The sequence below is a fragment of the Ursus maritimus genome, unplaced genomic scaffold (genome assembly GCF_017311325.1).
Source record: "Ursus maritimus isolate PB19 unplaced genomic scaffold, ASM1731132v1 scaffold_12, whole genome shotgun sequence".
Taxonomy (NCBI): Eukaryota; Metazoa; Chordata; class Mammalia; order Carnivora; family Ursidae; genus Ursus; species Ursus maritimus.
Genome location: NW_024423564.1, coordinates 24,377,440 through 24,394,747, shown reverse-complemented (window position 1 = coordinate 24,394,747; position 17,308 = coordinate 24,377,440). Strand labels below are relative to the sequence as shown.

General features: G+C 33.5%; 1 protein-coding gene across 4 annotated transcripts in view; it reads left to right on the top strand.

The window, feature by feature from the left end:
* PTBP2 (polypyrimidine tract binding protein 2) overlaps positions 1–16,985 on the top strand; it is a 75,523-nt gene extending 58,538 nt beyond the window's left edge. The window contains exons 9-14 of one of the 4 annotated variants that reach the window (XM_040627002.1): positions 6,754–6,893; positions 8,332–8,365; positions 8,783–8,875; positions 14,916–15,132; positions 15,236–15,313; positions 15,487–16,985. In XM_040627002.1, coding sequence (XP_040482936.1) covers positions 6,754–6,893; positions 8,332–8,365; positions 8,783–8,875; positions 14,916–15,132; positions 15,236–15,313; positions 15,487–15,619 — 695 coding nt within the window. In that variant the 3' untranslated portion in view covers positions 15,620–16,985. Of the gene's footprint in view, positions 1–6,738; positions 6,894–8,331; positions 8,366–8,782; positions 8,876–14,915; positions 15,133–15,235; positions 15,314–15,486 lie in introns of all 4 variants that reach the window. The other 3 variants (XM_040627000.1, XM_040626999.1, XM_040627003.1) reach the window with 3 other exon arrangements.
* The last annotated feature ends 323 nt before the right edge of the window (positions 16,986–17,308 follow it).

The window sequence follows — 17,308 nt, the reverse complement described above, 5'->3', positions numbered from 1 at the left end:
CAGGGCTCGATCTCAAGAACTGAGCCTCGTGACCTGAGAGAGATCACGACCTGAGCTGAAACCAAGAGTTGGAGCTTAACCAACTGTGCCACCGAGGCATCCCTGGTGTTTATTTTTAAGGCTAGCTTAAGTCCTAGAATTGATGGTAGAGGATTGGGTCTAGAGTATAGTGAAAATGCTGGGGTCTAAAAAATAATGCTTGCTTAGGATCATTGTGAGAACTAGAAGGGATTATCATCAAGCTCACATAGAAACGTAGGGGCAGAGCTGGGGCCAGAACTGAAGTCATCAGCTATGTAGTCCATGTTCTTTCCTCTCACCATTCTATGTTTTTTCTGAAGAAAGGGAAGAGGGAAAACAGATGAAAGAAGGGAGTACTTTTGAAGTTGGTTGAAAAATTTGAGGAAATTCTGATCTTATTCTTAGACTTTCTGAACATAACAAGATTGAGAGTAGGATGTGGGGCTTAAGTCTGGTGGCTTTGTAGGAAACCTTGAAAGTAGACTCAGATATCAGGTAATGTTACATACCAAAATGTTTATGGAATCAATTTTTGGGTGTGCGTATGTGTGTGTTCACTCTAGTGCTTGCCTCGGCAGCACATATACTAAAGTTGGAATGTTTTCACTCTAATACTTACCGAGATGAAAGCTTAGCCAAAATACAAGATTGGACTTATCTATGTCTGGCATTGAAGAACATCAAAAAAACACTTAGCCTACATTGTAAAGTCAAGCCAAGAAAAAACAGGGAACTAGTCAACAGAGAGGCCAAAAGTGGGTTCAGTGATTGTGTGGAGTAGGAGAATTGAGAAAGATGAAAGAATGAAGTCAGGAAAGGGGATTTTAAATACTGGAAATGAATGGCATAACAGATAAAGAGAAAGAAAAAGCAAAGATGTAGCAAGAGAAGTTGCTAAAATGGATTGATGTAGTAAAAGTTGTCAAAGTAGAAGTTTTAAAGAAATTGTGAACCAAGGGTTGTTTGACATAAGATAACGAGCTGGTAGAGAAGGAGGAAATAAAGCCAGGTGCTAAAGTCTTTCTGTGATGAGAGAAAATGTTCTAGTGACCTGATGGTGGTTTTGATGAGAAATGATTGGATGCAGAATGTCTTAATTGATGGTGGTAGAACTGCAGTATGAAAGTAACATTGGGTGGTAGGGTAGAATGATGAATAATGCATCCTTTTTCCTTCCTTTGGGGAAGGGTTTAGGGAGATAAAAATGACTTTTTGAGAGGGTTATGAGAAAAGTTTCATTAGGATAAAGCAAGCCTTTAATCAAAAAGTTTCTCTAAGGAACACATTGAATAAAAATGCAATTGTTAATGATAGAAAAGAGCATGGATTCCAGCAGGCAAAATAAGGAATTGAAAGGAAGCTGGTAGAAGAGGAGGAATGGATTGTTTCAGGAAAGAATATCGTTTGTCATTCTTGTCAAAAGTGAAAGTTTCAGTTTCAAATCATGAAGTACATGTTGTAAAAAACTGCCCTTCCCCACCCAAGGCCCTGTACTTTATGAATTAGAAAGGGCCTCGAAGTCCCACCCCCTGTCCTCTGTTCAGTAATACATGAGACAACTACCAGATGTCTTGAACAGGGTAAAGAAGTAAGACCAAAAGAAATGTAATCAACTTTGGATAGAAGTTTTAGAATGGGAAATGAAGGGATAAAATAAATTCTGTATCTTTAAAAATCATGGATAAAATTGTCATAATCAAGAGGAGCCTAAGGAGACATGACTACATGTAATATGAGATCCTGGAACAGAAAAGGGTATTAGATGCACACCAAAAAAGTCTAGACTATAGTTAATAATAATATATCAGTATTGGCTGATTAATTGCAGCAACTATACCATACTAATGTAAGATGTTAATAATAGAGGGAAAAGGAAGTACCCAGGTTATATAGGAACTGTATAGAATCTTCAATTTTTCTGTAAATCTAAAATATAAACCTTATTTTTTTTAAAAGATTTTATTTATTTATTTGACAGAGACAGCCAGCGAGAGAGGGAACACAAGCAGGTGGAGTGGGAGAGGAAGAAGCAGGCTCCTAGCGGAGGAGCCTGATGTAGGGCTCGATCCCAGAACGCCAGGATCACGCCCTGAGCCAAAGGCAGACGCTTAACGACTGCGCCACCCAGGCGCCCCCCCTAAAATATAAACCTTATTAAAAATCATAGATAAATGTGTGAATGATTTAAAGTTAACAAAAGGTTTAATTCTTCTGAGCAGGATTAAGGATGTCTAATGTGACCTTAAGGGAAGAGGGATAGGTAGTTATATCACTTCATGCCACTGGACTTTGTATCATATACATGGCTGTGTGTTCATCCATTTTAGTGGAGGAAGGGTTAGTAATAATATGTCAGAACTAACATGAGAAATTCATTAAATTGCTGAATCACTCAAAATATCTGGGTGGCCCACCTGATGAAGATCATTTCACATGGAATCCCTGTGATACCTTTATATGGTAAACTGCCATACAACATTATTTTATCGTTACAATAATCCTGGAGGTAGAACAGGCATTTTTAATCTCTTATCATCAACATGCATTAGTAATGTTTTTTCCAGCATGCCTACAGCCCTAGCTAAACATGTAAATCTTCAAAATTACAGCTAAAAATAATTTACTGGAGCCAATGTATGTAACATGTTTTTATACATTTTTTACAAAGGGAAGATAGTAAGTTTATTGACCTATAGCTAGGAGTAAATATGAAAAATACAATACAGAATTTTTGGTATGGTATAACATTATGGTATAAATAGTGCATCATGAAGTATTTTGTAGGTTGTGTTTATTGTAGAAGACATTTAAGTTAAACCTAATTTTTTTTTCCTGATAATTTTTCAGAGAAGAACGTACTGAGAGAAATTGTAGAATCTTTCATTAGAGGCTTTAAAAGTCCAGTAAAAACTCAAGACTAATTCCAGTGATTTAGAACTGTGAATAGATGGCTTAAATAACTTTTCTAAGTTATCAGCCTGGGGGAGGAAATAGTGGAAGAAAAGTATATGCTAATGGCATCAAAGACAGTGACTGCCCTAATCTCTCAAAGTACTCTTACACCATACTCTGGGCTTCCTAAAATGAAGAAAGATGACTTGGTAGGATATATCATAACCTGACACACTAACACAGTGGCCCAGATTATAAATGGATAAGTGATAATAAATGGAAAAGTATGGAGATATGAAGTAACATTTGGATAGTAGTAACAATAGTGGGGATCTCACAGCTTACATTCCACTTTTTGCTAAGCCTCCCATTACCTCCTCACCTTAGAAGGAGGTAAATTGCATCTCCTTTGAGCCCATTTTCTCACTAGAAAATTTGCAGTCTTATTGTTACTAAAGGGCAATGTTGTTTAATAAAGGGTGGCATTTCCTGGCATTTAAAAAAAAAAAAAAAAGACTTGCAGATCTGTCACAGTAAAAAAGACTGCAGCCTGGACTTTTAATTTTCAGTTACTATTTTAAATGAGTTTCAGTTCTCTTTTAATTCTCAGTGATCATTTTTCCATAAGTTTTGTTGTTTTAAATAATATTGTGCCACCAAGTTACCTACCTTCGTTATATAACCCAGATTTCAACAAGAAATGTACTTCAAAACAATTATGTCTTGAATATTTAAAGTTTCTTTGAACAAATTTCCTATCACCTTTGAATATTTTGGTGAAGTTTTCATGAGATTGTTGAATTGTATATTGACATTGTAGGGATGTATTTCAGAAGAAGCTTTTCTGCAAAAATGAAGTATTAAGCTTAGACTGTCGTGTTTAGATTGATATATCAAATTTAGGTAGATTGGTGTTTTATATTTCATGAAGTAATAATTTTCCTTGAAATGTCAACAGGGAAAGACGAGTAATAGATGACTTAGAACCTACGTTCTAAGTGTCAGTAGTGTGTAATCTATCTGCATGTCTCACGTTCTTTTTTTTCTTATCTTTTTTTTAACATAGCCATACTTTATTAAGCATTTTCTTTGAAATGAATAAATGTATTTTTTTTAATTCCTTAGTATTTCTCAAGAACCACATATGTACAAAAAACATCATACCAAGTATACATGGCAGTAGTCACAAAATATCTAGAGATCTCTCGGACTGTAACAGTTAAAATCAAAACTATATTCATGACAATACTAAAATATTATTTGTTTTTTGACTCTTACTCTCACTAGCATACATTGCTCTGAAGGCTAATAGCATATGTGATCATGTGTTCTTGTTCTTTGTAAAACAGGTCTTGGCTTTTATTTCTGATATGTTAAATATCAGTTGATATAACCCAAATAAACAAAAGGTCTTTGTGATCCTCAGTCATTTCTAAGAGTGTAAAGGGGTCCTGAGACCAAAAAGATTGAGAACTTTTTCAGTGTGGGGATACAAAGTTCAAGATAATTCTATTAAATAAATAGGAGTATTTTAATAAACAGAAGATGGCGGTAAGAGTCAGAAGATATAAAGGGAAAATGCTAGGGATATAGGGAATTTTTTAGATTAATTTTGGTATCTAAATATAATTAATTGTTCAGTTGTTTGGTTTAGTGAGCCCTGAAAATTGGTAGAATTGGAAATGAAACCAGAAATTAAACTGATTTAATTTTTTTAATGTGGACAAGAGCTGCTCAGATGTCTTTCTTTGATGGATTAAAAAAAAAATCTTTTATTCTTAAAGGAATTTGAGGATTGATAAATGAACTTTTTTTTTCTGCGTCCCATGTATTGTTGTTGGTGTTTGTTTTGGGCCACCGACCGGATCCCATTAAGACCAAGGAACTTAACAGAATTTTAAGTTACTTTTTCCACTGAAGAGTAGCCAATTAAAGGCAGGGAAACAAGGGAATGATTTGACAATGTAATGCCTACATCTGGAGTTTCTGCCACTGTCGAATAATTGTGTTATCAACTTTAGTTGAATGCTATGTACATTCAGCCACAACTATCTAAAAAATACTTTCAAGGAATGCTAATTAAAGGAGGAGGGGGAGGGCCATTTTCTAAGAGTGTGCAAAACCAAAATTACTGTGAGTGATTTAATTTAACATGGGGAAGTTTGACATGCTGTAGAACAGTTGGTTAAAAAGATCCACACTGGTGGATCCAAAAAGGCATCAAAGACTACAAAGACATGACAAGTTTTTATTTTAAAATTAGATACTTGTTTCTGGGATTTACTTTTAAAATAAAAGGATGAAAAAATAATAAATACATAAAATGGATGAGTGGAAGGAACAAGATTGGCCATGAGTGCCATGAGTTAATACTTGTTAAACCAGTGTGATGGGTATGTGGGGTTTGTTATTCTAGTCTTTTTTTTTTTTTTAATGTTGGATATTTTCCATAACAAAGAGTAAAATCTAAAAAAGAAAATAGAGAAATAAAAAAAGGGGAATCTGGAAAAGTGGGCAAAAAGCACTAAAGCTCATCCTCAGAAAGATTGAAAAAATATTATTCCGCTGTTGTACTGCTCAGAGAGAAGAGATAAAAAGAAATTGGAGGGAAAAAATTTGTAAGTCAGAAACTGAAGAGATTAAGAATTTTGAATCTTAACCCTTCAGACCATCAATGAAATCATAGTTTCTATAAAGTAAAAAAAGAAAAAAAAAACCAAACTTGGCCAAAATACTAGATCTGAAACCAAAGGCAACAGCACATCCTTGTCACATACACAAGAAGGCTGGTGGAAAGAGAAAAGAAGAAATAAAACATGAACTTACCGGACAACAGTACTAAGGGCCATTTCTATCCAGGTATGTCATGAATTAACTTCGTGTAGGTTGGATGTTTCATTTTTCATGGAAGGAGAAAAATATAATTCATTAGTGAACTAGTATTTATTGAGATATAAACTGGTATGTAAGAATTGAAGGGAGGGAAGGATTTTGAGTTTATTCTTAATTGTAATGTGGATAAAAGATGGTGCGACAAAAGAATTCTTTCGTGAATAAATGACTGGCATATCTTAAAGATGATAGAAGAACAGTAAGACTGGAAAATAGAACAGTAGAAATAAGGAAATGTTAAAACTGGTAGGCAAAAGATAGGAAAAGACTGAAAGAGAAAGCTTGCATGTTAACAGTGACATTTTCTCAATCTTCCTATTGGGGAAATGTTGTATTTGAGAGATTTGTTGTGTTCATTATAACTACTTGAGTGTGAAATTAAGGCAGATAAACTTGGTAAGATTTTCTTTAGGTCATTTGAATGAATTAATTAAATAATGATGTTCCGGGTGATATGTCTCCAAGAACAGAAGAACTTACTATATTGTTTCATAAGCTGTAATTGTCTGCAAGTATGAGTTTATGAAGAAGATAGCACTTGTATAACAATGTATTGAGTTATTGTTGAAGATGATATTTTAGATGTGCCTTCTTGCTATAAACCATGGAAGTGAATTTTTCAAGTTTCTGACTTAGAAAATATATTCTTTATGCTTTGTTTGCTTTTCCATAGGAAATGGAATATTGTATATTTAATTTTTTAGCATACTACAGGTATGTACCTTAGCCCTAATATTTAATGATTTCATTGAAACCAGTTAATTTTCTCTAACTGCTACATTATGAGCAAGCCATTTTTCTAAATGTTACAAAAATTAACTTTCAGGAACCATTTGGAATGGTCAGCCCTAAGCCATGCAGCCATCGTGCTTAAATTGGTTTTTGTAAACGACTTGTGTGTGTTTCGTAAAATATGCTTTATTTTAAAATTAGGGCTTCCTGTTGCAGCTGTTCCAGGAGCTCTGAGTCCTTTGGCTATTCCAAATGCTGCTGCAGCAGCTGCTGCAGCTGCTGCTGGCCGAGTGGGTATGCCTGGAGTCTCAGCTGGTGGCAATACAGTCCTGTTGGTTAGCAATTTAAATGAAGAGGTTAGTAAAATAATTTTCTAATGTTTATTCTTTAACTCCATTTCATTTGTGAAAGTTTCTCATGTTTATTTCATTTTGCACTTGCCTTTCTTTTTATGTACATTCATTAGTCAAAGTATTTTATGTATGTTTCTACTTCTGAATAAAATCTATGTACTTGTTTAGGTAATATTTCCTTAGTCATATCTTATATATATATATATAATTATTATTATTATTTTAACCTAACTACCTATTTTTCCTAAGAAAAATATGGTGAAGTACTATAGTATGGCTTTTTCTTTTTGTTGTTCTCAAAGGCAAATGTGATCTAATTTGCAGATTTAACTGTAAAACAATTTTGTTCTTTGCCTTTTCTAATTATTTGCTTGTTCATTTCATGCTTATGTGTCATTGCATTTTTTTAAATCTTATTTTATGTGAACTACTCTAATACATTTTTCTTTGAAGGTTCTTCCAAAGATCTTGACGAGGCACTCTTCCAGTCTTTCTTAGTAATTTTTTCTTTGCAGTTATTAGTCATTGTCTTCTAAAAATATTTTTCAACTTTATCCCCCCCTTGTTAAATAAAATTTATTGCTGAGTTATTTTCTTTAGTTGTACATTTTATGTCTGGTATATTTTATTTTGATTGCTATGAAAGCTGGTATGAAATGTGGGAAGCTCGATGTATCAGTTTACAATGTCTAAATATTTCATTTTTAATTGGCCTCTGTTAATACGAACATTAAGCTTATTTTATCATTTAATACTATTGTCATTCACAGTTCTGCATGCTAAAATGTTTGAATCAGAGTGCCTTTGTTTTTCTTTTAAGAATTTTGCCTGCATTTCATAACCAGCCATGCTTATGCAGTTAAAGTTCAAAGTTTAAAATTCCTGTGCATGCTTTCCTTCCCTATGTTGAGATGAAATGCTGTAATTTACTCTTTGATATAGATGTACTTTACCCATATTTGTCTTGGATGACTACATTTTACTCAGTTTTTCTTGTACAGTACATAAACCAACCATTTTCTGACCAAATTCCTGCATTTCCTATGTACTGACCTATATTTTATTTTTTTTTTGTTCCCCAATTCCTTATTTTTTTCTTCTGCATTGCTGTTTCCCTTCCCCATTTCATCCTTTTCCCCTGTGTGTTCACCTTCCCTTTCCTTGTCTTTTCCCAAATGCCCATTCCCTTCCCTGTCTTATCCTTTATTTTCCTTGTCCTTGTCTTCATTCCCTGTCTCCATTCCCTATGTTCATGCTTCTGTGCTTGAACAAATGTTCCTCGGACCAACTTGCCCCAATTAACCGCCTTGAACCATGATCCATGACCACCTCACCATTCTGCGGGAACCACCCTTCGTTATGGATGATCTGTTCATCTCCGCTCTTCCTCGACTCTTCTCTCTTCTTGTCTTACGCTGCTTGCTCTTCTCTCCTTCTAAAGATGGTTACGCCCCAAAGTCTGTTTACCCTCTTCGGTATGTTATTGTTAGCACTATACTTTTATTATTGATTTGATTTTTGTTTCACCTTAATTCTTATTTGTAGCTAGCACTTTGGCTTAAAGTTGAATAGTAAATCTTTTGCTATTTTTCTTTGCTATTTAAAACTCTCCATAGACACAAAATTTGTTTTAATGCATGCTGATTTATTTTGCATGGTCTTTAATTTAATATCATTCACATAGCTTTGAGGGTTTATCAAAAATTATTCTTTTCAAAATTCACTGTTCAAAATCTTGATCTTCTTTATTCATTTGTGAGAATGATGAGTTTGAATGAGTGATCATGTTGATGTCTGAATGTTTCATTAATATGTCAGAAAGATAATCCTCAGCTGACTTGCATGTAAAATTAATTCCATTTTTGGATTACCTCTCTGTGGCTCCAAAAAAGGTGTTTATGGAGATGTGCAGCGTGTGAAGATTTTGTACAATAAGAAAGACAGTGCTCTGATACAGATGGCCGATGGAAACCAATCACAACTTGGTAAGATTAAGCTATGTGTTATCTATACATCTTTAAGTCTGAATCTGTTAATAAAAACAAACCCCTTTATGGCAGTAAGAAACTATTTTTTTTTATAGCTGGGCTCAAAATGTCATGTTAATTGTCATATTTTAATGTATTTATACATGATAAACATGTTTGTATATTCTGCTGTCCTCTTACCTAGCCTCAGGTACAATCTAATGGAAAAAGGTTTGGGCTCCAAAATGGCAGTAACAGTTTCACATAATAATGATAGCATTTATATTAAAGATCCTTAGTGTATTTCTTTCCTGGTTACTCTTTACAATAGAAGTTAACTGTTCATTTGGTCCATGGAATCCTGGTTTTAATTATTCTAAGTATTTGTCTAAACTTAGTAATGGAAAGAATCACATGGAAAATGTATTTTAGAGGTACCAGGTTTCTACAAAATGAAAAACTTGTGCCACATACACCATTGTTAATCCCTTTTGGAATCTTAAAATGTACTTGAGTCAAATTACACATATATTCTTTCTTAGGTAAATATTTTAATGTACCATTTGACTTTAGATACAAAGTCAGATCACATAAATTTGGAATACAACTGCATATTCACAATGTGGTAAGACTGTAAATATCATGTTCTTAGCTTATAATTCTGTTCATTGAGATTAACGGATGATGATGCCTCATATTGGTTGTTTCCACGTTGTTAATTCTGAAATTCGTTATTTTTGATGTAAGGGCGGTGTATTTTTGCTCTTAACACCCAGTGAAACTCAAACTTGAACAGTGTGATATATTTGGCCTTTGGTAACAGAAGTAAGTTTGAATTTCATTGTTTCTTACCAGCTATCATGGTAGCTCAGACAACATATAAAACTATACATCTGGCTCTCCACTTTTTAAAATGGAGAGATCTATCTTCAATGAAAGATTTATAAAAGTGTTAATCATGTCCTAGATGCCTACCTTCTGCTGCTTTGTATACTTCTGTGCTCTGGTAGGGGTAGTCATGGCCATTGTTTTTATGTACATTGTAAATAGCATCTTAGAAAGCATTAAAGCTTTCTCAAATGTTTCATTTTTTTTCTCATCACCCACAGTGTGAGCTGTGGGTGGCATTACCCTTCATATAAAGTATATACAAGCATCATGGTTGAGAAGTACCTGAGGTAGAATGTAACCAAACTCTTCTGGATACTTTTTATATAAGGACTATTTTAAATAAGTCACATTTTAATTTTTGTTATAGTTCTATTAGTTTCCTTGCTGCTAAAACAAAATACCGCAGACTGCATGCCTTAAAAAAAACAGAAATTTACTTTCTCAGGTGCCAGCAGATTCAGTTTCTGATAAGGGCTTTTTTCCTGACTTGCAGATGGCTAACTTCTCCATGTGTCCTCCCTTGGACTTTCCTCTGAGTTCTCTGGGTTTCTCTTCCTCTTATAAGGACACTAGTCTAATTGGATGAGGGCCTCATCCGCATGACCTCATTTAGCCTTCATTATCTCTTTAAAAGTCCTGGTCTTTTGATGGTCATATTGTAGGATTAGAGCTTCAGTATATGACTTTTGGGAGAATACAGTTCAGTGCATAATAGTATTTACATTTGTAAATCTTTTATGGCTGCTTTTTATAAGATCTTTTTTAATAAAGCTTTGACGTGATTTATAGTTTTTAAACTATAATAGTAAATAACATTTTTCATTGCTAGATTTTGCTTTTTTGAAGTAGATGACCATAAAAATATGTAGATGACCATAAAAATAATGGCACACCATTAATGCCTTTAATATTGAAAAAGAATTTTTAAAATTTAATATGCTTTATTTCTGGGCACTGTTCTTTTGTTTTCATACGACTGTTTGGAAATACTCATTGTTTCATGATACAGGTAGTTTTTTTTTTATGCTTAGGCAGTGGTATGGGGGAAATAACAGAATTAAGAGATCATAGTGTTTAATCGTGAATTAGATTGTTGCAAACCTCAGAGGCCATGTTAAATCATTTGAGACCACAGTTTTAAAATTTGCAAATATTGATTTTTTTTAATGAAGATTCTACCATCTAGTGTTTTCTTAAATTGGATGTTTTAATAATTTGTGTATATTATCTTTAAATGAACTTTAACAGAAGTTTAACAAAATACCAAAGAGTAGTAGTTCCTTCATGTTAAACTGGTTTTTATTTATTATATATAGCTGTCATCTCAAAAGTAAATTTAGTTCTTCTTAACAGATCTTTATCTACTTAATTATATCTTATCAAAGTGTGCTGTGAGTGGAAATCCTGTAACTCTGTTACGATATTTGAATAATTTTTAAGTATGGTTATATATTGGCTTTCACAGAACTACCCTATTCTGAATAGTGAAGAATTCTCAGTCACACTTTGAGGTCTTGCTGGTCTCCCAAAAGAGATTTCAAGAGATCCCCTCCTTCCCCCAAGGAGGGAAATAGCAAATTGTATGGAGTATAATGAGGAAACAATAAATTTAAAAATTATGATAGAATCTAAATCCCTATGTAGCAATAATAACAACAAATGTAAAGGAGTAAATGCATCAGTGAAAAGACAGGTTGTCAGATCTGAGTTTTTAAAAGTTTATTACAAGAAACACATAAAGCACAAGATGTGGAAAGGTTGAAAGTAAAAGGGATATAAAAAAGATAAATTTAGATCACCAGGAAGATAAAAGTTTTTTATGTGTGTGTGTACTCCCTAATGAAATAGCCTCAAAATATGTAAATCATAAATGAATAGAACTAGAGGGAGACTTGAGCAAATCTTCTCTTATACAGAGAAATTTCAACACACCTTTCTGAATTATGTCAGGCAGACAAAAAGAGTATCAACAAAGATACAAATGGTAGGACACAATTACCTTAACAGAATTGCACATGTATAGAATTACACATTTAACACATTAAGTACATATGGGAACACTTATGAAAGCAGGCTTCAATAAAGCAAAAAGTATCCTATAGACCCTATTCTCTGTTGCACAATTTAAGAGTTAATAACAAAAAGATATATTTAGAATTTCTCAGTCTCTCATGGATCAAGCAAGTTACTTTAATAATTTAGAATACTTTAAAATGATAATGAAAGTACTATACAAAGTAGATATGTGTAGTACAGTGAAAGTGGTGTTTTGACAGGTTAACTTTATGAATGTTGGTATAAACCTAAGAAAAGGAAATGGTAATAAAGACAAGACTAGAAATCATTGGTATAGAAGACAGTTGAGAGAAAAAAAAAGCTAGAAGCTGGGTCTTTGGATAGATTGATAAAATAGACAAGTGGATGTTGAGATTCATTTTTTAAAAAATGAGAGGCAACACAAATAATACTTTGAATTATAAAGGGGATAATTGTTGATATAGCTCCAGTTCCACATTTTATAAACTCCTCCTGTATAAATTATTTTTTACCATCTTTGACTTTCCGTTATTCATTAATATCTTCTTTAGAGGTTAAGGGAAAAGTAAAAAATTGTATTCAACCAAAACTTGCCATTTACACTGTGCAACATTGGCCTTTTCCTCTTTTATCATTGATTGCTTTGCCCATTTACACCATATTTCTTATAACTGATTTCAAGATAGAGTCCTGTTATTTATACTTGAATCTTAAATTAGCAATTCAAATAATCCCTGGCAGTTTGTTTAATCATTACGTGTGCTGCAGTTTTTGACTTTTTTTGTTTTTTAAACCGTGATACTCGACCCCTCATCTTCACCCTCATCCACTTGAGATTACTTCAGATTCTTTTGTCAAGTCAGCTGACTAGGATACTTCTCATTACCTGACTCTTCCAGAGTTAGCTCTTTGGTTATTTTGCTTTGTTTTAATACCATTTCTCTATCATCCATCTCCTCTTGGTACAGGTACTATGCCTAGGACTTTGTTTTCTTATTTCCGCCCTTCAGTATATCAAAACTCAGCTATTTGTGCAGTCTTTTCATAACTTTTCAAAGCTGAACTAAGATAGCTTTATAAGAGTCTTTGTTTACTTCTTTATATCACTTTATTTCCCAGATTCATTTCTTATAACACATTTGTATGAGCTAATCATAAGCAATAGAATGATAGAACTTTAAAAATGTTTTGTAATTCAAGTAAGTTTTATTATAATAGTGTATGTACCATCTCTGAATAATTGATTTTATAAGTGAAAATTTAGAAGTATATGTGATGTGCAGGGGCGCCTGGGTAGCGCAGTTGTTAAAGCGTCTGCCTTAGGCTCGGGGCGTGATCCCGGCGTTCCGAGATCGAGTCCCACATCGGGCTCCTCCGCTGGGAGCCTGCTTCTTCCTCTCTCACTCGCCTGCTGTGTTCCCTCTCTCGCTGGCTGTCTCTCTGTCACATAAATAAATAAAATCTTAAAAAAAAAAAAAGTATATGTGAAATGCAGTGGAACTAGTGAGAAAGAATTCAGGACTAAGAGGATTTTTTTCTTTTAGTCTCAGTTAAAAATCTAAGAAAAATACATTACAAATACATTAACACTACAGTAAAAACAGTCAGGAAGAGTAAACTTGTTTTTAAAAATTAGGGAAGCTGTAAGTGAAAAAAGAACATACTTTTGATTCTTTTCTGAATGGTACCTTATACTTTTATAGCATTTTCCTTTTCAGACCAATTTTATATTTAACTGGTTTATATTCTATACAAATAAGTATGACAGGATGCACAGATTTAATAAATTCTGTGTATCTCCAGTGTCAGACTGTGTACTGCAGTATACTAATCAAATTAAAACATTTTGAGAGTAGGGATTTTGTTCTCATTTCCCTGCTCTTCCACATTGCCTTTATCTCTCTGCTGTTAATACTCTAATACTTTGAGTAGTCAAATCAGACCTTCAGTTTAAAGTATATATGACTTTTGAAATGGTCTTAAGTTGTTGTGACTAGTGAGTAAAACATAGAGAACTGTTCTGTAATCTCAGATCAGTTCATTTAGCTTAAAAATAATCCAACTGCTACTTCAAGAAGTAGGCATGTAATGTTTTGTGTTTAAGCACTGTACTTTGTGCTGGAATAAAGACCGTGGTGCCTGCCTTCATGTACTCTGCAGTCGGAAAGAGGATTTAGATAAAATAAATTGTGATGAATTTAAAAAGAAGTAAAGGATGAATATCTAGTGAGGTTCTGAACCTTTCCAGAGGATGAAGGAAAGGCCTTTTCAGAGAAGAACGATGAGAAAGGTTAGGAAAGATAACGAACAAGTTGGGAAATTATTATAGATAGAACAGCATGCACACAGTGCTAAAGGTAAGAAAAACAAACATGTCAAGGAGATAGGTTTTATATAGCTGGAGCTTAAAGTGCAAGGAAGTACGGTACTAAAACACCCTAAGTTCCATGAGGGGTAGGATGGTTCTTGTCTTACACTTGATTATCGGCACTAACAAAGTAGTTGGTATTGTCATACATCATCAAGAAATACTTCCAAGAGGCTAGGGAGATTTCATTCTTTAACATGGCTTATACTTTTCCTAGTCTGACCTCAAGGATTTTAAGCAGATAATGACATCAGATTTGTAGTTTATAGAGTTCATCCAGCTGCTGTGTGTAATAGATGGAGAAAAGTAGAAAAAAATGCAACAGGAAGATAAATTAGGAGACTAGGTTATGCAGATCAAAACATTGTGACAGTGAAAAGTGGAGAATGGAGAGATGAATTGAGGGATAATTAGGAAGAAAAGTATTCTAGGACTTGGCAGGTTGTGGGGCAGAAGGGGGAAAAAGTTACAGATGAGTACTAAGTTCCTTTCTGCAGCAACTAAGTGTATGACTTAGCAGGATTGGCAAGGGAGAGATTGATTCATAATCAGGATTTTCATCCTATGAAAGAAACTGGCTTTTTCGCCAGAATGCTTGTCTATTGCAAATAAATTTAAATCATCTTGTCACCAATGACTGTTGTAAACTTACGATTTATTTAAAAATCATAGAATTTGGTTATTTCTGTTCTAAAAGAAGAATTTTTTTTGCTTTGGACTTTGTTAATACTGTTTTTTAATAGGCATTTTTTCTTTTTACAGCCATGAACCATCTTAATGGACAGAAAATGTATGGCAAAATTATTCGTGTTACTCTGTCTAAACATCAGACTGTACAACTACCTCGAGAGGGACTTGATGATCAAGGGCTAACAAAGGATTTTGGTAATTCCCCATTGCATCGTTTTAAGAAACCTGGATCCAAAAATTTTCAGAACATTTTTCCTCCTTCTGCAACCCTTCACCTATCCAATATCCCGTAAGTATGAAAGTTGGAGTTTTTTAAGGGTATACATTTTAAGAATAAAACATAAAATTTATCATTAATCTTTACTTTTTTTTTCCCCATCCAATTTTCCTAGTCCTTCAGTAGCAGAAGAGGATCTACGAACACTGTTTGCTAACACTGGGGGCACTGTGAAAGCATTTAAGTTTTTTCAGTAAGCAAGCTTTCTTGTCTTTAAATTAGTGACTTCATAGAAATTAAAAGTTGTCTTCATAGTAGTTTTTATCCTTTTTGTTTATGGAAATTGATTCTGGAATGGGTAAAAATTCAAGTATTTAAGCCCTTCCTAATTTTTATGAAGTATCTGATTTCATAATTTTGTTTCAGAAGAGATCACAAAATGGCTCTTCTTCAGATGGCAACAGTGGAAGAAGCTATCCAGGCCTTGATTGATCTTCATAATTACAACCTTGGTGAAAACCATCATCTGAGAGTGTCTTTCTCCAAGTCAACAATTTAAAAAGGGGGAGGTGAAGAATAAGGGTGTATCACATTGTTTGGTGTCATCACCTATTGACTGTTCAGAAAAGTGGGGACCAGAGTTTGATTTTTTTGTTGTTTCCTTTTTTTTTTTTTCCCATGCTGTTATCATTCCTTGGTTATAAAATGAAATGGCATACATAAAGGCAGAGTTGTTAACTGCTGTATTTCATCTGTTCTATTGGGAGGCCATTTTTATTGTCTGTTTATAATTTTAGTTTAATTATACTTTCCTTTTTCAACTTAGTTGACATACGTGCCTTAAAAAGGAAAACTAGTGTTGCTATTGTGCATTTACTAGGAAAAAGGAATTGGTTGTCTAGGGCACATTGTTATATGGGAATTACAATATGTTTAGGCAGGGGTGTGTAAAAAGGTTAAGTTTTTGTTTCTCCTGCTTGGAACTTATTTTGAATTATTGGCTTGTCACATTTCTTTCTATTTAATCAAATAAGATACATGATACTGAAAGAATTAAAGCAGCATATTTTAGTTTTTACTACCTTAGGCTTTATTGCTTTAAAAAAACATTGGCCTTTTGTATCTCACAATTCTGGTCTAGATTCAGTTATGAATGTAGGCATTAGTTAAAATTAACAAGATGCAGAGTATTAATTTCTTAAGACAACAAAGTGATTTCTGTAAGTTTGAGCCCTATGTGGAAAGCATTGTGGAATCTTAACCTTTTTGTACACACTCTTGTGGGACGTATCATATAAATGTCAGCACTAAGTAATGTCTTGTTTGTGGCTGAATATTTTTCGTAGATGTTTTTGAAGTTGACATGACTTACGTGCATTTAAATATATATTGCCATCCTTAGTTTGTAATTAAGATTTGGAATATGGTTGTGGATTTCTGAGCATGTGCAGACTGGTCTAGCTAGTTCAGGAACTGGTGCATGTATTTTTCAAAGATAAAGAAAGTGTACTGCGAAAATTTGCAGGAAGATTAATTTTGTGGCAGTTTTCTAAAACTGACAACCAGGTGGGACCAAAGTTTATGTGCCTTTAGTCTTAATTTACCTTGCATTGTAATATTCAGTTTTAATAAATCTTCAAAATATTTTGTATTTAGGAATAGATCTGACTTTAATAAAAACATGGCTCAGAATCTACAGGTCAAATTAATTTGAACAGTTCTTGTCAATCTGAATTGTTGATTCTGTTTAAATGACCAATACTTTTTGAAATTGATGTACTTAGTTTCAAGATTCATAGATTCTGTTATCTATGTAGACAGAATGGTCATGTATATTTTCTATTAGTTGAGTTTTTACATCTTTAGAAATGTAAAATTCAGTATAGTTTGAAAGTGGCACAATTAAAAATTAATTTTCTAACAAAGTTGGGAGGTTTGATGGTTGTTTAATTTCCTTTTGTGTGTACTCTGCTTACCTCTGTAGCATGCTCAATAAACACTTCTGTAGCTCTGTATTCACCTTTTCTGTCTTTCTCTGCTGCCTTTTCTCTCTCCTCTTCTTTGTTTTTCACTCCACTGTGCTTCTGAATTCATGTTTATTCTCTGCCAGGGTGGGAAAGGAGTATTAATATTACAATTCTATGGCTTTATACCATAAATAAATCTAGATGCTATGAAAATATACCAGCTGGTTTTTTTTTTAATTTAAAAGATAGCAACTGCTTTTCAGGAGGACACATATTAAACA